Raw genomic sequence first — 21413 nt, 5'->3', positions numbered from 1 at the left:
ATAAAATTTTAAAATAGTTTATTAAAAATGCTGACAAGAACAGAACTGTTATAGCATACAGAACTAAGTAGAGCAACTCCTATTAAAAATTTTTCTTACTCCATTTTCCTGTAGTTGCATAGTGTCTTTTGTAATTAGAAACTTAATTTGGACACTCTATGTGGTACGAAATATAGGGTCTTTTGCATTTTCTTTCCCATAAGAAAGTAATTGTTAATTTAATGTTTCCGTACTGCTGTTTGGATATGACCCTTCCATGTTTGCACGTAGACGAGGTCAACACGTGAGGAAGGAAGGAGTTGCAAAGATGACAAATGTAACTATGTTTGCTTGACTTCCAGTACAACCTGAGTGCTGAAGAGATACAGTTGCAATAAATAACATTTATTCTGACATCTGGCATAGCTTTTACCAGTAATTATCAGGCACTCTTTAATTTTCCTTTTCCATCACAAACTCACGGTGCAATTACCAAGTTGTGTTGGCAGGTGAAGGCATATTAATAAGACAGAAGACAAAGGAAAAGACACGGGGGCCAGGAATAAAGTAGGGAAGGAAACTGACACACGACGGAAGGGCACGACAGCAGGAACCCAGGGCTTGCATCCTGGATACTCAACTGGTATTGAGCCGATTCTTGCAGGATGTGTTTAAGTCATTTGGTCTATTTGCTGGCCCAATTTCAGTGTGCCCAAAGGGATCCCAGATACTCTGTATGAAGGCGTGATGGCAAAGTTTGTTATTTCCCAGCCAGTCCTGCTGTTCTCATTTATTGATCTCTCAGGTAAACAGCGCTTAAAAAGAGGTGGCCATCTCACACCATCGCAATTAACCCATTAAATTACTTTTTGGTGACTTCAGTTGTGAACACTTATTCCTATTTCTAAAACATCTGTCTTGTGTCCTTGTCTGACTTGAGCAGAAGTTCTGAAGAACCCCGTTTCACTGCTCTTTTAACTAAAACAGTGCAGTTTTCCTATTACAGTCTCTTGCTTCCACTTATTTTTGTGTTTATAAATAATTTATATACAATTAGAGTAGAGACTTTTTACAATACACACTAGAAAGAGAAGTTCTCCTTTAGGAAAAGGAGTAAAGAGATATTACACCTTGCAAAATGAGTGATGTAACATACTGGAGATATTCAGTGTTGGGGAGAACCAAGCAGTTGATTAACTTTTCATCTATTACATTTGACAACGTCACCTATGTAAATTGTCCGATAAGACATTCCTGCTCCAAATACCAATGCAGTTTCCCTTCCAAAGGGCTATAAACTAAGCACTTGTGATAGGCAAACGTGCACAGAAATTGTCCATTTTATCTCAAAGTGTGATGGCTCTGCTTGTGTGACTTGGCTAACAAAACCATTGCTGTAACTGGAGCTCGGCAAGAGGTCTTGCAATTTTCACATGGTCTGGTTGTAGTCAGTCTGAATTGTAAGCTATTTGTGCTTAGTCCTTTCTCAGGCACCCAAACTGTGAATTGAGTCTTTGCTTGAGTTAGTAACATCCAGGCACACATATGTGCAGTATGGAGTTTGAACATTCACAATGGTGCATATTTCCTGGAAAAAATAATGACATCAGTCAAAATGGCACAGCTAGGAAATTATAATGCTGAGTTTTCCTGCTGTCCTGTGACAATTCTTTTTCAGTCCATCATCACTCTTTGATTTCTTGACATCCTGAGAAACAGAATCTTACTTAAGCTGCTGTATGGGGACCCCTAAGAGTTTTTACTGTGGACCCTGGATTCTTAAGCTTGCTGCACTGCAGTCTACTACAGACTTTATTTTTCAGGTAGATTTCCATTGGAAGATTTTCCAAGTGCTATCATTTGCGTTTCTCCCACATCGCGTGAGCTTTCATCGTGATGTGACCTGACAGCACTTGAAATTGAAACACTCACTTGTCGCCTCAGTATTTTCATTACAGTTCTCTTGTATCCTTTGCATGCAAAGAAATAGATGAAAGGATCCAGGCAGCAGTTAAAATTCATCAGAAACACGGTATAATGGAGCGACTTCTGGAAAATTTTCTTTTCAGTGCAGGAGGGTTCATTCTGAAGCTTCTTAATCATGTGTTGTATGATTGCAACATGATAAGGGGTAAAGCAGATGACGAACACTATAATTACAAATATGATTGTATTGATGGCTTTTTTGTTTATCCCCGATTTTTCAGTCAGTGGATTTTCCTTGGCTGTTTGAAAAAGTTTGCAGCTAATTTGAGAGTAACAAAATAGTATAATCCCCAGGGGAATAAGGTACCCTACTAAACAGGCAGCAAGAAGTATAAGTGGAAGATGTGGTATTTTTTCAAAGTTTGGATATTCCATACATGTAGTCCTTTCTTTTTCTTCATGTGACATGGGTTGTATAAGTAATGGGAAAGTTTGACTAAATACAAGAAACCAGATAAAGACACAAATGCCTTTGGCATATTTAATCCTTCTGATCTTGTATCGGAAGGGGTGGACAACAGCGAAAAACCTGTCGATGCTCAAACATGTCATGAAGTTTACACCTGCGTAGGTGTTGATATAGAACAAGAGAGCGGTTATTCGACATAATGCTTCTCCAAATGGCCAGTGAAACCCCAGGGCGTAGTAGGCTATCCTTGTGGGCAAGGCGATACAGAACAGGAGATCGGAGAAGACGAGATTTGTTGAATAGAGGGTAGTGGAGTTGATCTTCTTTCTGTTTTTAAAAATGACAGTGAGGGCAATGGTGTTCCCAAGCACCCCAAGAATTAAGATGGAGCTGTAGAAGACAGACAGTAGTATCCGTGCTGTATCTTTGTGCTCATACAAGTCGCAGGTGGAACTGTTTATCTGAGAAGCTGTGAAAGTGTCCATTTCTGTAACCACTGTTGTTGCAGGAAGCTCAGTAGACCTAATGTGGGAAAAAAAAAAAAAAACAAACGAAAGGGAACATTTTGTAATAAATGTAGATAAACTTCTTCTGCGTAACAAGGGCCAACCTCTGTTGCATAAAGCAAGATTGTCAAAAAACGAAATGAAACTTCTTTATGGTGAAATACTTTTCAGGCCTCCTTCTGAAAACAAACAAACAAACAGCTGGCTCTTTTGGGCTTTTCTCTTTTGATCCCAATTCCTTGTCTCCTGAAAAAAATCAGACAAGGGGCAAAATAATAAACCAGGGATGTAATGTATTTGGAAAGTGAAGGACATAGATGGTCAGGAGGTGGGAGACTGTTTAAAGCAATCTGAGGGGAAGAAGGAGTCTGAAGAAACCACAGGATAAAGGACCATATGAAGTCCCCAAGGGTCAGACAAGCAGACAAAATCTTTTAAAATTTGTGTTTCAGTTCAGTTAATTTTTAGGGAGTTGTTATTTCTAACAGTTCACGTTGTGATGGTTTAACTTCTTTAGAGAAACTAAATTTTTTCAGTGTTCTTACCATATTGGTGTTAGAATAATTCAGCTTGCTTAATACTAGTTTTAAGAATTGGTTTTTGGAATCTAATTCAAATATTGTTACATACATAAATTCTTAAGGCTACTACTTTAGTAACTCTCTAGTGGTGCTGCAAAAGAGAGATAACCCAGCTGAAGTATCTTACATGTTGTCAATTTAGTAGATTTTAGAAATCGTTTAACCTGCACAGTCAGAAGTAGTATGGAAGAGCTGCAAAGTGGCAGTGATTTGGGGGACTTAAAAATATAAAAAAAGATCCATCAGCATTTCAGAAACAGAAAGGACCCCATCCTGTTGATACTGCTTCCAGTGCAAAATATTTCTTAGGTGTGTTGTTACCTGACAGTTGCATATTGTAAATATAAATGTCAGAAGGGATGGGGCACCTCACGTTACTCCTCGAGCAGCTGTTCTGCAAAGTGGTGCCTCTTATGAATTAAAACAGCAGTCAAAACAAGATTGCTTCTGCTTTAATGCAGAATACTATCTAGAGATAAAAGCTGTTGTAACCTGAATTTTAAGTCCATCTCATACCTTTAATTAAAATGTCTAGGCTATTTCTGAGGATCTGCCTTTCAACACACAGTATTTACAAGCAACTGTAGCCTGTTGTGCCACAAAAAAGTCTCTCAGGAAAATACCTCTCTGTTTTAAGGATTTTAAGCGACACATTTTAGAAACTATTCATTATCCATTTATTAACTTGTGAAAGCATTAAAAGGTTAGTATCTTCTTTCATGTTTTGAGGAGATTGTCCTACTTATTTCAGGTTGTTCACAGTCGATGTACCTGCAACACATACTGTGTTATAAGCGGGTCTGGTCAGACTTCTGGCTAGGTTAGCAGCGGGTGCATAAGGTTCTCTAATACACTACCTGCGGGTAGTGTATTAAAGTACATGAGTGAGACATATTACATATGTTTAAGGAAGAAATTAAGCATCCAGATAGTATATTAAGTCTATCTTTGCGGTGTTGCACAGGCAGTAGGAAAGAAGGTGAGTGATTTCTGACTGATGGATGTACGATGCTTGGATACCTGTGAAGGATGTACCACGTGTCAAGAGGTGGGAATGCTGCATTCAGGGTTGGAAGTCAAATCAAAGTGGGAGTTTTGTGGTTTGAGTAAGGGACTTAAACTGGTAAATAGCAACTCCAGCTGCAGTGCAGATTTAAGAATGTCTCTAATCCTGTATTAGTTAATTCCACATCATTCACAGTACCTTGGTGTTAGTGTGTTTGATGATTGATTAAAACAGTAGTTATCACTCTGAGGATAGTTCTGGTGTACTTTCCTCCTGTTTCATCTTTTCCCTTATAGAAGCGTGTAGGATGACTCTTGTTTTACGTAGGTGTAACAGCCTTTTGCAGAAAATGGTGTGGGTTTGTGTGGGCACCTGGTTAAGAGTCAGTGAGGTATTTTATTTTGTTTCTCTTTTTAAATGCTTCTGACTCCTTGTTCACACTCCCAGCATGACATCTATCTTCTACTCATCTCTTCTTTGAAATTTAGGTAAAATAATTTCTTAAGCATATGTAAGGAAGAATAATCTGACATTTTATGATAAACGGTTCTGTTGCAGTAACTACCTACAGCATATTAACTGCATAATCTTATTTTCACTGTAAAGTTGTAATAGTTTTGGTTCATAAATAATGTGCATAATTGTCACATCCATTCATTTGTCTTTCTATAAATGTTTGTAAATGTACACTTATCTATTATACAAAGAGGTTTAACTATGGTTTAGGGAAAATTACATAATATCAATGAAATATTTGGGTTTTTTTTTTTATCAAGAGTAGAATTTCATAAAATGCATGTTACCTAGTTTTGTGCTATGAAGTCAGATCTTTAATGTAATAGATTCATCTAGAACTCATTATTGCTCAAAATAGCATGTTTACCCTTGCATAAAGCCATGGCTATATTGAGAAGGAGCCCCGGCTGTGAGAGGGTTTGTGTCTATCCATGATGCTCTAGCATGGGTATGCCTCAGGAGCAGCTCCATGGCAGGACAAACTGGCCACAGAGCAGATGAGAAGAAAGCTGGAGGGCCACAGCTCATGGGCCTTCCAGGGCAGCGTGCACGTCAGCTAAACCATACTCCTTGACAGAGGATGTCAGCAGGCTCTTCTGTCTGCTGTGGGAGTCAGCCCTGGGTGGGGAAAGTGTTCTTTTTGGTCCTGTTATCCCCAAAATATTTTGACTGTTAATGTAGGGTGCACATTTTATAATGCTCTAGATGAGTATTAGTATTTTCTCTGTATGTAGGTATATATGGACATTTTTGAGCAGTCACCACGGTGTCTAGGTGCTATATTACCTGCATATATTTCATTTAAAAAAAACCACAAACCCTCTCAAGATACTGTATGTATCCCCTTCATACAATCTCATGGCCTTGGCAATTCAAGGTGAACTTCTTAAAAGTCTCACCACAAGGCAAAACAGTCCTGTGACGTCTGTTCTAACCCCAGCTGTGTCCCACACAGGTGATGGGGTTCCAGATGCCTCAGTATCAGTGTGCCTGGAAGCATACGCACCACTACATCCCTGCTTTTTCTGCTCAATCGATTAGGTATCCGAGAGAGAGTTGTGTGGCATTGTGTGGGAGCTTGTGAAGTTAGTTCACTGTAACCCCAGAGTACTTCTCAGATTCACTGCATCCTAGGATATCTCCAGTCTAAGGACATGGCCATTGCTTTCTGCTTCTACCTGGGAGGACCTTATGCTTGGGAGAGTTTAAAATTAATTTTAATGTTATGCCCAGGCTTGCAACCAGTGCAGGTTGTTCTTTATTGTTCTCTCACTTGCCATTTTCAAGTCTTAGCTTTGTCTTTGCTTTCTGACATTGGCATTATTCATTTGTTTGACATTTATGCTGCAGTATGCAAGAGCCCAGCTTAGAGTGGAGTCCCCACTGCGAAGGGTGTTTGATGAACAGAGTGGTGGCTCCAGTCTGGAAGTACTACGTATTCTAAAGCCCTGGTTCATAGAGATGTTCATGTATGATGAGCTTTATATGTCATATTGTAATGTTCCATACATTTAACTATTAACAAGAATAGACTTAAGCTATGAGCCAGCAACTGCAGTGTTGCAACCTTAGATTACATGGGTTTGGATTATGCGCAAGCAGCGATACAAAGCTATCTCTGTATGCCAAGTGAGTTTTCTCCTTGTTCTCATCTCCTGCTTTGCTGAAGGAGCACCATCTGTCTTTTCAGCAGAACAGGGAACATGTAGAAGGCTTTAACTGTGTATTGTAATCTAATGTGTGATTTGTCTGTCTCTTCATAATTTTCATTCTTTGGAGATGAATCCCTGGTCCATCTGTCCAGTAGCTAATTTAAGAGGGATACTAATTAAATTCTTGGAAAGGCACAGCAAATAATTAGAAAGATCTCTCTTCGCTCTATACATAGTATGGTTTAGTCACTTTGAGACAGACAATATTTCTTCAACAAGCAGTATTGGGGAATAATGTTGTTTATGTATGCATAAAGAGTGTAAATGATTTCAAAGGAATGGTTGGGAAAGAGACTTCTTGTTCCCTGCAGTGCCTGACCGGAGGATGTACTGAGCTTACAGTCCTCCATAGGTGTAAGCTGTGTAAGTCTTGGATGTTTAAAAGCAGTAGAAGATGGAAAATAAGCAGTGCTGTGGTTATGTAGGTTTAATTTTTTCCTTAATCTCTAAAATTATTTGGTTTATGTTGACCAGTCATATTTACTGTTTGAATTTCTAATTTACCATACAAGTGATCTTCATTGTACAGTGTTTTCTCTGAGAAAAAGGCTTGATGCAACTAAATTATGTATGTTAAAAAGTGTGCATGCTAAGTTGCACAGTAGAACACTTTGTTAATGTAGAAAGGACATATACCTAAGGCACGTATATCTAGGTGTGTGTATTGGCAGCTTGGGAACTACATGTGGTTTAATAAAAGCTGAGGCAAGAGACAGGCGTGTCCTAAAGCTTCCTGTTTCTTTCCAATACTTTAACACTCATACACTTCTAGTGCATTATGTTCATTTACCTTTTTTCAAAAGGTGTTGAGTTTTGTGGGTTTGTGTCCTAAATGGCACTGAGTAGGCCTAATGACCCGAAGACTGAATCCTTAGGTCACAACCCACAGCTAATTTTGGTGAGATAGTTTCCAGGCTAATGCTTTCATTTTATTTTGTATAGACCCAGATTTGTTGGCGTACTAAAGCCAAATTCGTAAGTCACACATCAGAGAATCCCAAGTATGCATTTCACGAATGAAATGGCTATGAAGAATTATTATATTCTTTGAAGTGCTTAACAAAATTTGCAAATGCATACACTGAGAGACCTTTTTGGTCCCGCTTTTATCTATTACGATAGATTTTGCAAAGTTTTATGGCAGTCATACTTGGTGCTCAAAAATAATAGAAGTGAGTAAACAAAATGGAAATAAAGAAGTTGAGTTGAAATGCTGCATAACTAGTTAAAGAAAAAGTGGAAGTCATTTGAAGTCTACATGTCTCCCTTTTATCTGTTGCATCTCTCTTTCCAAATGTGATCTGTCCTATAAAAACTGTGAGAACTATCTAACATAAATCATCTCTGCCAAACACGCACATTAGTGTGAGGAGCCGTGCTGATGCTGAGATGATTAACCTCCCTTTAGTTTACTTGCCTAACTATACTAAATATAAAAAGGAGAGACCCTAAAACATAGCCAATAAACAAAATAAAAACCTGAGCCACTGACAATTACATTCCTACAAGCAGAAGAAAAAAGGAGTCAAATAAAAATTTGTATTTTAGTACTAGAAAACATGCTCACCTTTTATATGATTTTTTTTTTTTCTGGGTGATAATAGAACCTGTGCAGGTATAGTCTTTCATTTTAGGAATTACAACTTCAGAACTCTAGCTTAAATTTATTATTCATTACATGTATACATACTCCTCAATCTTTTGAATAGAAAGGGATGAGATTTGACCTCTTAAGGACTAACTGCCAGGTACATTTTTAACTCCCCCGTCTCTTCAGGAGGAGCCATGAAAATGTTAGACCTCTTGTACACTGTGCTCAAAGCCATGCATGCCATCTCTATTTTTTAAGGTAAATGATAGTTGAGTTACTGTCTGTTAAGCAGTCTATATTGTTTTGCCAGTATAAGAGGAAAAAATGGATCCTTTTTAATTGGGAAGATGTATAAAAATCCTATCGCTTGTAATATTTCTTTAGCTTTGTGGCATGAAGATCAGTAATAAGGTGTTTGGTGATTGCAATTGAGAAAAAGAATTCCCTCTAAAAACTTTGAAAGAAATGCGTGTCAGAAGGTAAAAGAGGAATTAGCTCATAAAACTTTGAATTCTTAAAATATTCTGTTGCAATATTTAGATGTGAGAAGAGTGACTGAGTGTCTTAAGCTGATAATAAAAGCTGTTTCATAGGCAAGGAGTACGTGTGATAGAGCAAGCTGTGCATTCACAACCATAGTATGGATTTCTTTTAAGGCTCTCTCCTACTATTAAAGTATTCTGCGAGGTTCAGTAAATGCCTTAAGAACTGCAATGCTTCCCTTACCACTTGTACAGTAGATATTTCCACATTGGTATAATTTAAATTACTGTTGCTAAAATAATTGTCTAAGCTAATGCAGTATCAAATGTTTCCCTGTGATTGTCGAAAAGCTGTATTATAAGAAAGGACTTAAAATAACTTGTTGATGCTGTGGGTCAACAAATCCTTTAAATAAAAATCAGCTGGCAGCATACTAATATGTGAACATAAAATATCACAGAATTTTTTCCACGAGCCTTGTCTCTCCCATCCAAAGATCATTTATGCTTCCTACCACAAGAAAATATTCAGTATAATGCAAAAAAGAAATAATCTTTCTGGCATTGTTTGCTGTTGTTCAGTGAAAAAAAAAATAAAATTAGAAGTTGATTCTTTTCTGTACTTACATATCTGTAGCTTGTTGGAGCCTCTGAGCAGTTACGGGCACTAGCAGGATGGCTTGACTGCGAAAGTTTGCCCTTGCACATTATTTTCAAGAGTGATTACGTGAGTCTTGGTGGGAGGGGTAGGTTTTTTCAAGTGCTTAAAAAAACCCGTGTTTGTATGCTGGACTTGATTTGCTTCCTACTCTTTTATGGGATGTGAAAGCATCTATTTTTAATCCTTTACAATTAGTCTGTTCAAAGAGAGTAATTGGAAACAACTCTCCCGCCTCCCCCCTGAAGTTACGCATTACTGACTTTCATAGAAGGGACTTTACCCAGAGGTTTACTTGACTAATTGTTGACCACCTAAAACCCCTGAGTGTTCGTACGCCATTTGCATTTAAAAATAACTTAAATTTAGTTCCTAGCAAAGAGCTGTAGTGTATGATCAGTGCACGCTTTAAAACTGCTTCTTAACTGATCAGATCTGACACAGCACAAGAAAACCTCAGAACTGAGGCATACTGAAATGCTGTGTAAAAACAGACATCTCGACAGCCCGTGTACATTCCCAGCACTGTTTAAGTATCGTAATGATGAGGCTTTACAGAAATGCCCTTTGAAAATATGTGAGGGAGTTGAACTCTGGTGTTTTGAGAGATTAATGAGGATGTGTGCCTTTGTAAACTGTTTATTGCATTTTGAGCAAGGTTAATAATAATAAAAAAAAAAATAATAATACACACATAAGGCAAATACATTAAAGAGAAAAAGCTTTTAATTCACAAATCTGATTCCCTTAAAATGATACTGCTAAGAATGGGTGACTAGGGAATAGGAAAGGAATGGGATGTCAAATTGTGAGGTAGCCTGTTGTTACCTGGAGTAACTTTGTTTCTGGGTAAAGAATGTTGATCTAAGAGTTAAATTGTGTGTTCATTAAGAGGGTTCTGGAGATCAGAGATAGATGGAAAATCCTGTCATTTGTTGTTAGAGGCTGCGGTTGAGAGTTACCTGGGATTTTCCCCAAAACCTCATACTTATCGTTCATGACTGCAAAGAACTATTTATCTTTAAAGTGGCCTCATTTAGTGGCCTGATTTTAGAGAAGCAGCAAGTAGGCACGATGATGCTATTTTTGGTGGGTCCAGCCCATGCAGAGGGTGGAATGCCTCTTTGGAAAAGTTGGGCTTTGTTCACCACACAAGCGTGTGCTGACGTTGCAGTGTTGGAGGTGTGCAGAGATAGGATCTTGACTAACACATGCATCTCATCAGAAAGCCTAAAGTAAATGCAGATCTAATGACAAAGTTAAACTTTACTAAATGTACCTTGTCTGATGGGAAATGTTTTTGGAGTTGGCCCTATACACTGATTTTTCTCGTGCTGAACTCCCAGTGCAGACATGGTTTGATTCCCCTTAGATGCCAGGGAGCTGAAAGGCCCAGTCAAGGGCTTTCAGTTCCTCAGTTTTTATGGGGCACTTGTCTTATAACACCCAATTCAGAAAGTCTTTCTGAGAGAAATTACTGGTCTTATTCTGGATTTTTTCCTTTCTTGTTTTTGAATTATTTTTTAATTAATCAGTTTCATCACAGAGTAGAATCTCTTTAAATGGAGTAGAGAATTAAAGGCTGTTTAAAAGGAAATTGCACAGGGAACTTGCTTCATATGTACACAAAGTAATATCGCAATGTGGTTCCCTGTCCAGCAGCAAAAACATGTACCAGAAATGGGAAATTTTGAGATACGCAGGCATGTCTTTGCTCGAGGGCCGACATTAGTACCACAGCTTCATATTAAAGGAAATGTTATTTTAAAATATTCTTACCATTATAAAATAATGCTAATACGTGTTTCCTGCTCTGATCTGATAAAATATTGCCTTCCTTTGATTAAGATACATTAGTAGATTGTACCCTTTGAGTCACGCTGATGTATTAGCTACCAATCCAGCATGATGTGATGTTAATTGCATGAGCTAAATGATACGGGTTGCATTCCTTCACTCACCGTTTATCATTCTAGCTATTTGTTTTCTGTTCTTATACAGCTGCTGTTTCTCCAATATCTGTTTGGCTGTCCAAGGATTTGAACATTTAATCCAAGAAATGGCATGTATCAAAAAGCGTGATACGTGTTTGGTTTTACCATTTGTGTGCAAAAGCTTACTGTTTTGCTTCTGGCATGCAAGGAGAGTAAAATTAATATACTAATTTGTTACTTTTGGAGATGGTGACATCAAAGCAGTGTGGTTAATATTTTCACTGGTATGTTATGATGCCTGTGATGATTTATGTTTTGTCTGCTTAATTAGTCCCTACTCTATTTGAGCAGTTTACAAATGGTACTAGATTTAGCTTTACAATTCCATATCTAGAGAGCTACTATCCCAAGGTAAGAAATTGCTTCTGAATTACACAGAGTGTTTATGGATCAACCGGAAAATGAATTCAGCCAGCCTGTTTCTTAACTGCAAAACTTCCTTTCGTTCCAAAACTAACTCCTTTTGTTTTCTAGGAGACAGGTCAGGTGTTTAGAACTAATCCGTAGCTGAATCCTGTCTTTTTTTGTGGATAAACATGATTTCTCAAGTGACTTGAGTTAGAGGAACAGTAAATGGTGACTCACCAGTGAGTCACAGTAACTGCAGAGGCCAAATAAAATGTGTTAGGTTAATCCAGATGAAGAAGAAATGAAGCATCCAAGCTTAGATGAACCTGGGACACTAGACATTTCAGTACCGCTGTTGAAGTGTACCTACTCAACAAAATACTTCACCATCTAAATCCCTTCAGCGTTTCCTTGTGCCTTCATGCATCTTCTGCCTAACTCCAGTGTCTGTGCCAGACTTAGCCAAGTATGGGATTCACTGGGAGCCCCTGCCTTTTAGAAAGGTGCGAGCTCCTCCCTCTTGCTGAACTCAAACTCTAGTTTGGTTGATATGACCAGTCATGAAGGCAAAGCTACCTGGTAAGCTGCCACCATCAGTCACTTGCTGCAGACGTCAGTGGGTAAGCGTGGGTAACTAACTCTGTAACACCTAGCTGACATTAATAACTTAGCAGTAAAGGACAAGCGGTTGTCCCTCTCATGCTCTACTCAGTTGTGGCACAGGATTTGGCCAGCCATACCTGTATCGCTCCATCAGGTTCATCTGTATCTCCATACTTTGGCCTTCACATGAATGGCAGCATGCTAATCATATATTAAATAAAGGACAGGGGCCTTGATTTAAAAAAAAATAAAATTATCTTCATAGTGCTATGAGCTGAATAATTCTTTGATGGTCTGCAGTAATTGCTTGTCTGAGGGGACAGTTACTGTGAATGCCTAAATTGCCTAAAGAAATTTTATGTTGCATATTGCAGCAGGCTGGTAGAGTAGAAATGGTCAGGTACTGTAAGTCAGCTTTGCACAACAGAGGCGGAGGAGAGATAGGATGAACTGATCTTTTTAGAAAAAGCTAAAGAGTAATGGTTGCATATGTTAGCATCTTATTAATGATGAATAAATTAAAACTGAAATTGGAAGAAAGATTCAAGTCAGCAGAAGAGGAAAGGTCTGGATTAGCTCACCAATGGGAAAGGAAAGGAACTTGAAACTGGTTTACAATGGAGCTGAGCAATTTATGGAAAAAATTGTTGGATGGTCTTGGCATTAAAAACTACAATGTTTTTAGGAGACATGGGTGTCTGACTCTTGTCTTCATGAGGGGATTATAAAGTGGTTGGTTGATGATCTCATACTTTAAAGAACCCAAAGTTGCAGTGATTCTGCTGAGATATCTGTGGATAGGAGGAACCTTTCTTTTCCCCTCAAGATGCACAACTTCAAGTTATGTCTTGGGTTTTTTTTTCCACTTTCTTCCTGCATTCATGTGAAATACTGGCAGTTAGATACATGGGAGCACTGGATAACGTACCAGCTTTTGCTGGTATCAAGAGGCCTCAGGCACTGGGGTGTCCTGCTGATGTGTAGTGAAAAGGTTGGGTGCAATAGATGGTTCCTTTGAGTCCTGGGCTCCATCAGGTAGAGGATCCCAAGTATCAAGGGTGGCCATATTCCAGGGAGTGACCTAATTTCAAGGAATGTTATTGAGAATGTTTAACATTTTCAGAATAAAGGCTGGCACCTTAAGTATAATGCGGCAGCTTCTGGACAGCCTATAGGGATGCAGAGCACTGAAGTAACTTAGAAACTTGAATTCAAACAGTGTTTACATGCTCTATATTATTTGCAGCTGCTTTTATAACTGATATTTTTAGTCCCCCCAAAATGATGTGGTTGTGAATTTGTCAGGTTAATGTTTTTATGAAGAACTTAAATGAGGAAAAATACAGCACCACAGTTAGTAGGTGTAGTGAGTCATTCTGAATAAAGTAACAGGCTATTTCTGCAAGTTCAATCCAGCAGAACTTCCATTAACAACAGCAGATATTTTTGCAGAAGTAACATTTAGCTTTCTGCCCATTTGTTCATACATATTTTCTGTATTTTGTGCATGTATTTACTACTGTTAAAATGTTTTATTTTAATCTGCATTTAATATTCACCCTTTTAAGTAGCGTGTTTCTCTTACAAGAAGTACTTGCCCCTGATTCTTTCTTCTCTGCCAAGTAGTTTTTACATCTCTGCTTTTTTTTTTTTCAAGGTTATTGGTTCTTCAGGTTGTTTTTTGTTCTCTGTGCAAAACCAGTCTCATCACTTCATATGATGTAGAATGTCCCCATCTGGTCTGCTGTGTTTCTTTTTCAGTGCAAATGTTGAAATTTAACATACTCTTCAAAATGAGGATATAATTGTTGTGGAGCCTGCTATTACAGTACACCTTTGGGATAGACATGGTGTCCATATAGAGTGTTCAAACTCTAGAATTTAATCTTTCAGGTTTTAGACTTTTCTGGTTTGTTTGAAAATTTTGTTTTCTAACCCACATGACTGAAATTAACTTCCGAAATATGAAGTGGGCATAAACTCAGTTTAGAGTCAGGATGTATTTGTGTCTATGGCTCTTTGCACACAGACATCTCAAGTTTCTAGTAGAAGTTAATCATGGCACTTTCAAGTGCCATGGATGTTCCTGATATTCTCACAGTATAATGAACAAAGGGCTGGGACAAAGGTCTCTGGAAAAGGAGAGAAAGTGGAGGAAAGGAGATGAAAAGGGATGAGGCAAAAAGCAAAAATAAGAGAAAAAGAGACAACTGAAGTAGTCTTTCAATAAGAGTATGTTTTCCACGTAATAATTGGAAGAGTTGAGAACCAGTCCTTTTATTTACAGTACATGGATGGATGGATGTACCTGTCTAGTGAAATACAGGAACAGAAATCACTTCCAGTGATAATGAGCTTCAGGAACAAGGCTTTGGTTATTCACAGAATAATTCACAGAATAATGGAGTAGCTTAGGTTTGACAGGACCTCTGGCAGTCATCTAGTTCAACCCTGGGTTCAAAGCACATCCAAGAAGAGCAGGTTACTTAAGTCTGTGTGTCCAGGCTGTATCTCTGAGGATGGAGATTCTAGCTCTGGGCAACCTGATATGGTACTGGACCATCGTTATCCCCAGCTGGACTCGCTCCAGTATATCAATGCCATTCTCTAGCAATGAGCCAAAAAGTGGACACAGATGATTCCCTTTGAGGCTCAGAAGTGCTGAGCAATCACTTCTCTTGGCCTGGTGACTACGTGCTTGATAATGCAGCCCCGTATGCGATTGACCTTTCCTGCAAGGGCGAACTGCTGATTAACATTCAAAGGATTCTCCAGCTCCTTACCTGCAAATCTGTTTTCTAGCCAGTGTATACTGTCACATGGGGTTATTCCAACCCAGGTGGAAGATCCTGCAGTTGCTACTGTTGAACTCCGTAAGGTTCCTGTCAGCCCATTTCTCCAGCCCATCAAGGAATATCTGAATGTGGCCCTGCTCTCCAAAGTATTGACTGCTCCCTTCAATTTGATGTCATTCACCAACTTGCTGAGAGTGCTCTCTGTCCCATCATCCAGGTCATTAATAAAGACAATAAATAGTATTGGCCCCAGTGTAGATCCCTGAGGGAAGTTGCTAGTAACTGGCTGCCGCTTGGACTTGGTACTGCTGGTCAGAACCCCTTGTGTCCAAGCAGTGCAGCCAGTTTCCTTCAAACCTGTTTATCCAGTCCATATCTCCCCAGGTTCTCTTCAGGGACACAAGAGGAAAGTGAGTGAAAGGCCATCCTAAACTCAGAGCGAAGAACATTCATTGCCTTCCCCTTCCTTGTCCACAGCACCAGAGTCACCCTTAGTAAATCCATATGGGACATTAGAAATTGCCGTGTCTGTCATGTGGCTGGCAATGGCTTCTAGGAGATTTGCTGTATAGCTTTCCCAGGGACAGAGGTGAGGCTTGTAGCTACCTGAACCCTCTTGCCCTCCTTGAAGATGCATGTGACATTTGCATTTTTTCCAGTCCTCCGGAACCTGCCCTGGTCACCACAGTGTTTCAGTGATCATAACATCGGCCATCTCCCTCAGTGCCCTGAGGTGCATCCCATCTGGTCCTGTTGATTCCTGTATGGCCAGTTAGGCTCAAGAGCTTCCTAGCTCTCTTCCTTTACAGCAGGTGTTGCTGCAGTCCTGCAGGAGGCTCAGGGACATGGGAAGCCTGAGGGCAAAATAAACTGGTGAAAGCTGAGGCAAAAAGGCATCGAGTACCTGGGCTTTTTTCTTGTCCTTTGTCACTAGGTCCCTTTTTCCACCAGGCAGTGGGTCCACATGTTCCTTAGCCATCCTTTTTTCATCCCTTACTATGTCTGTCATATTCTAGTATTGTTATGTAGATAACTCCTCTGACAGAACCGCTGTAGATAAGCAGCATCTCCATATAGATATTCTATAACTAGGCATAAGTAATGTATAGAAAATTCTTAAGGTAACAGAAAAGATTAATTGAAATTTTCAAAGTAGAAGTACAGAATTTTATAATGAGGGCAAAAGTTTAAAATAAATTGGAATAAATTTTCACACAGTGGAGTCACCTGTACAAATGAGTTTTACAGAATATTTTGAAGGGCACTAGTTTTGACATTTTAAAAAAAGATACTCGAATGGATATTTGTGTAATACCTTATTCATATTAGATGTGAACTCTGTCTAAAAACCAAAAACTGATGTCTTTGGAGGCATATGTCTGTGGTGCCTATGAACTTACTGCTTTAGGAGAAAAGGTCCATCACTAGTTTTCCTCTGGCTCCTCCAGATTGCCAGGTACTGAGCAGTGTCAGACACTGGACTTTGAATTGCACAGATCGCTACCCTGGGCTGGGGAGGTGCCTTCTATGGTCTCTGTTGACATTAATGGTGAATATTAACATTTAAGGAACCTTTTAACGTGCTCTAATCTCTTTTCAAAACGCACTTGCAGTCATGGGAAATTCCTTTTTGTACTTTCCCATCTTGTGATTGAGTGCACTCTTACATGTGAAGTCTCTGTGTCTGAGTCACTGTTTATCACAGGAGGAATAAAACCTGAAAAGCATGCCACAGTTTTGGTACTCCATCAGGTTATTTAGTAAGAGAAATAATTTTATATTACTTTTCTAAGAAGGGAAAAGATCTTTTTGCTTTTTTTTTCTTCTCTCCACTTATAAAACCTGATTTAGTTTAGTGAATATTGTTTACAATGGAAGCATGTCTGATGAAGAATTATTTTTGTATGTGGCACTCTTACAGCTGTGCCTGTTGACTCCTACAACTTAAATAATTTGAATTAATTTTAAGAATGTGTTGTGAGTATTTATACAGGTGCGTTTTGTTTATGTAAGAAGCATTATACACAAAATTGAACATTTTTCAGTGGTTCCTGAACAACTACTACTGCTACTACTACTACTACCACCACCACCACCACTACTTCAAGTGCCTCTGACTGTGTGTTAAACGGATGGTACTAAAAATGGCTCTGTAACGAAACTGTATTTAAATCCTTGGAGAGGAAGCTTTTCAGCAAGCTGAACTTCAAACATATAAACAGAATGACAGTGAAATGCTTTTAAGCCACAGCCCGTTAAATGAGTAAAAATAATATTTGAAGGGGTTTTTTTGCATAGCTGCAGGTGTAGCATTTGGCAGTTATTCAGGAAATGTAAGCTTTAATATTCAGACCATCATTTCACATAGTATTACTCTTATCAGTAGTTTCTCCAGAAGGGAGATGTATTCTTGAGTGAACACTTCAAGTTATTTAGGTCCTGGTTTGTGCTGTTTGCAGAATGCGCACTGAGTATGATAAGATCCCTTTCATGTAAAGGCCTGTGGAAACTGCAACTCTTGAGAGTTTTGATAAGCTGGAGAGCAGTAAAAAATTACCCTGTGGAGCATCCCGCGCCTGTCGGGCACAAGAGAGCACAGAACCGTGGGCAAGGATTCAGCCTGGGGAGACGAGCACTTTGCTGCCTGGAGGTCACCGCCACCGCAGCTCTGCCAGCGGAGCAGGTTGTGTCTACCTGAAGTGACCTTTTTTTCTTCCCCTTCTCCATCCTAGGAAGTATTTTTCTTCTAGAATCTGCCATACCCATGCCTTTGGCATTGGTTCTACTGTGGCCTCTCCTGTTGTCTTTGATACATGGCTTAGTTTTCTGGGTGTTTTATCATGAGGAACACAGGCTTTGTATCTGGGCGTATGAATGAAATACACTTGTTTATATTCACAAGTTCAGTCTAGGTATGTGGTCATTGTAAAAGGTGCTTGAGTCTTCTGTGAAACTGCTTCCAGTGAGGGTTTAGAAACTTAATAAACAGCTTGTGCTGTGATTAAGGTGAGGATCCTAAGGGAAGTTAGTTATGTGTAGGGCCATGGAGGTCACCGGCAAAGAGAAATTAAACCAAACTGTCACTATTCCCATCTTAGATACTGCAGTCTGTTGGCAATCCTCTAACAGCTTAAGCCTGGGTAAATAATAGGAGCTTAACTTCATAAGTGAAGTGATTTCCATAACCTTTTGGGAAGGGTATAATCCTTACCATTTGTCCATTTGAATCAAAGAGGTTTTGTTCTGATGCAGGAGACTTCTCTTGTTCTTTTTGTGTGCTGTATTTTATAGAAACATTCTGCTATTAGACTGAAATAAGATACTTTTGTCACCTGTTCTTCTTATTTGCTAATGAATCTACTATCCTGAATGTCGTGAGTTGCTAATCGTTGGTTCCCAAGGAAGACTTTTGTTTGCGAGGTGTTATTACATTTGGATTGTTATGTATTTAGGATTAATTAGTTTTGATTGTTTTACACTACTGTTGCTAGTATCATTCTTATTAACCATCTGTATCTTTCTTTTTGCAGCTTGGGTCCTGTGTTTGCGCTGTTTGTACCATTTTATTCCTCCATTCCAAGAGTGCAGGTGACGCAAGTGTTAGGCCATTTTTCTATCACAAACAAGACACTGGTCTACATACTGGGTTTACAGGTATGGTATGTATTTGCTTGTTCACCTTTTAATGAATTACTAATGTAGCAGTTAGTATTTCTGTATGTTCGTCTATGAATTTTGATGTTTCCACATGTATGATTCCACATATGTTTAGCTAATGACTGTCCCATCAGCTAAAATATTGAAAAACATGTGTTGCTCGTATGCATTTCTACGTGCTGAAGTGGTGAGCAAGTGTTCTTCAGTTGTCTTCTGTCTTGATTGTCTTACACGGGAAAATATAATAGACAGTTCTACAGGGTTGGTTGTTTTGGTTTTTTTTGTCAACACAATAAACTAGAAGAGAAGAAATGAAAACAGAACCTGGTGCTAAGGCATATGTATCTTTCACCTTTTTAATTCACTTATATTCTTGATTTTGTTTATTTTCCCCTTGTCTGTTAGAGCTCAAACAAAGCTATAGAATATAGCATTTTTCTGTGGTAAGACTGTCAGTAAATAATCAAGGTTTTGGCTGAATTCCAGTTTTATATAAATTAATATTATTTGTATATCAAGCATTTCCATATGACAGGTAGTTTAAAACAGTGTAACATAGAGCATAGCAATATCCTGTAGTATTATGTTAAATATGAGTGGAAAAATATAGCTACGTGGTACAGAAAGGCAGTAGTTGTTAAAAAAAACAACAAAAAAACCCTAGCAACCTAGAAATGAATGGACACTCATGTCACAACCTGAATTCTGAAACAGGAGACGCGCAAATTTATGAGAAAGTATACTCATTTTTATATATTCCAGGGACTCAAAAACAGCTCTAGCACTAACAACAGAAAGCACCATAGTTACATTTAGTGTGGTAGAGAGTATTTTAGAATGAATGGTCAGTTTCAGAATATCAACTCATGCTCCGCATGAACATTTCATTCATCCCTTTTGCTGCTCAGCCTTTGGATTCCTTCAATTTCTGCTCCAGCACCTTATTTTCTTGATCTTCCAGACATCCTGTTTCCTCTCTTCTGAACCCATCAATATCACTATTACTCCGGTCTTTGGGAAAGCCAAGATATTGTCTGAGCTCTTTTCTGTCGTGTCCTTTGCCTTTTGCTTTCATGCACACACCACCTCTGATACAGATCGCTGCTGTTACTAATCACTGTATCTTCATTGCATCTTTCCCCGCCACATACAGAACAGCTGCTGCCGTCACACAGAGGCTGAGGGAGAAATCATTTGCCTTCTCCTCATTTGTAAACTCTGCCCTTAACTCAAGTCACTCTTGCCGTAGTCAGAAGTCTAGAGGGAAGGTGTTCTCATGATTCAGTCGGCACTGTGCAGAACTATTTTAGTAACCACTATCAGTCTAATTTTCAGCCCATTTTTCCAGTTGGTAATAACCTTCTCCAGGTGATTAATCATGTACTTTACCAGAAATGATGGGCTGCCCTGTTGGCTTGTCAGGATTTCCTTAAAAATTCACTCCAACCTGCTTTTGTGATTTCATGCCGACAAATATGCCACTGGGTGAGAACTTTATTTCTTTAATTTTGATGCTCATGCTTAGTCTCTCCGTGACTGCATGTCTGAGAGCTTCACTTGCACTGCCTGCCCTGCTTGGAACTCTTCTCCTGTTGCTGCTGAGTCATTTCCTTTGCTTCAGTCTATCTTTCAGACTTGTTTTTCTGTGCAGCCTATAACTGACATCCTGTTATACTTAGTATGCTATATGAAAATAAAATGTATTGTTCTGTAGATGGAGAACAATTGTTGGATCCCTGTGTTTTTTCCACTTGGGCTACTTCTGGAATACATCTTTTTTTAATGTTAAACTGGAATTTCACAGACATAAATGTCTGACCTCTCCCATTGTCATGACAAGTACATTGCCTATATAATACTGCAACATATTAGTTCAGACAACAGCAGCTTTGTAAAATTAAAATTTTAAATCACTGCTCTTGTCTTCTAGCTCTTAACCTCTGGTTCCTACATCTGGATTTTAGCCTTAAGCGGATTGGTAAGTCTTACTTTTTAAAAATCACATGCTGCTTAAAACACTCTGTTATGTATACAATCAGTGCAGTATATTTGGACTCAAAAAGAACAGAAATTACTGAGTAACGCTTTTGTTTGTGACAGTAAGTAGAAAGTTTTCGTCTTTAACTTCCAAAGATGTAGAGCACTGTCTGGCTGGTGATAAACTGTCAGACAGCAAAAGAGCTAGTTAATATTTGCAGAGTGCCACTGCTCTCTGACCCCCTAAAATTAATTTTACTGCCATGGATATAGCTTTAAACCCACAACTGTAAATGAGACTATTGAGGAAATGGTAGAAATGTTTACCCTATTTATTTTTTTTTCAGCGAGTCTCAAGCTTTTATTCCAAAAAGCAGCTTTTAACAACTTTGCTGTGAGGATTTCTCATGTTTTGCTATTCTCCTAGGAGATCTGTAGTATAGCCGTTTCTCACTATGATAACGGCAGTAAGGGTGCAAAATCACTTTCTTCACACCAGTCAGATAAAGTTGGTGTGGTCTGTCTTTTTCCTTTCTGGCTGTTCTTAGTACTAAGGCACTTAGTGCTAAAAGAGATTGTACTAAATCTTCCAGATTGTTAGATACTGATAAGC

The 21413-nt window shown here is 38.8% G+C and overlaps 2 protein-coding genes across 2 annotated transcripts in view; one reads left to right on the top strand and one right to left on the bottom strand.

Moving 5' to 3' along the window:
• Positions 1-21413, top strand: part of UBAC2 (UBA domain containing 2) — a 102239-nt gene that overhangs the window by 49048 nt on the left and 31778 nt on the right. The window contains exons 5-6 of the mRNA XM_035898112.1: positions 18697-18820; positions 20754-20801. Coding sequence (XP_035754005.1) covers positions 18697-18820; positions 20754-20801 — 172 coding nt within the window. The remainder of the gene's footprint in view (positions 1-18696; positions 18821-20753; positions 20802-21413) is intronic.
• On the bottom strand, positions 378-9469 carry LOC104129740 (G-protein coupled receptor 183-like; the record flags this gene model as incomplete). Its single annotated transcript, XM_035898118.1, has 2 exons — positions 378-2896; positions 9396-9469. Coding segments are annotated over 2 exons (1179 nt in total), but the record flags the coding sequence as incomplete, so codon positions are not given.

Source organism: Egretta garzetta, unplaced genomic scaffold (assembly GCF_000687185.1).
Source record: "Egretta garzetta isolate BGI_Z169 unplaced genomic scaffold, ASM68718v1 scaffold257, whole genome shotgun sequence".
In the NCBI taxonomy this organism is placed as follows: Eukaryota; Metazoa; Chordata; class Aves; order Pelecaniformes; family Ardeidae; genus Egretta; species Egretta garzetta.
Note: the sequence above shows the minus strand (reverse complement) of the source record. Positions and strands in the feature narration are given on the sequence as shown.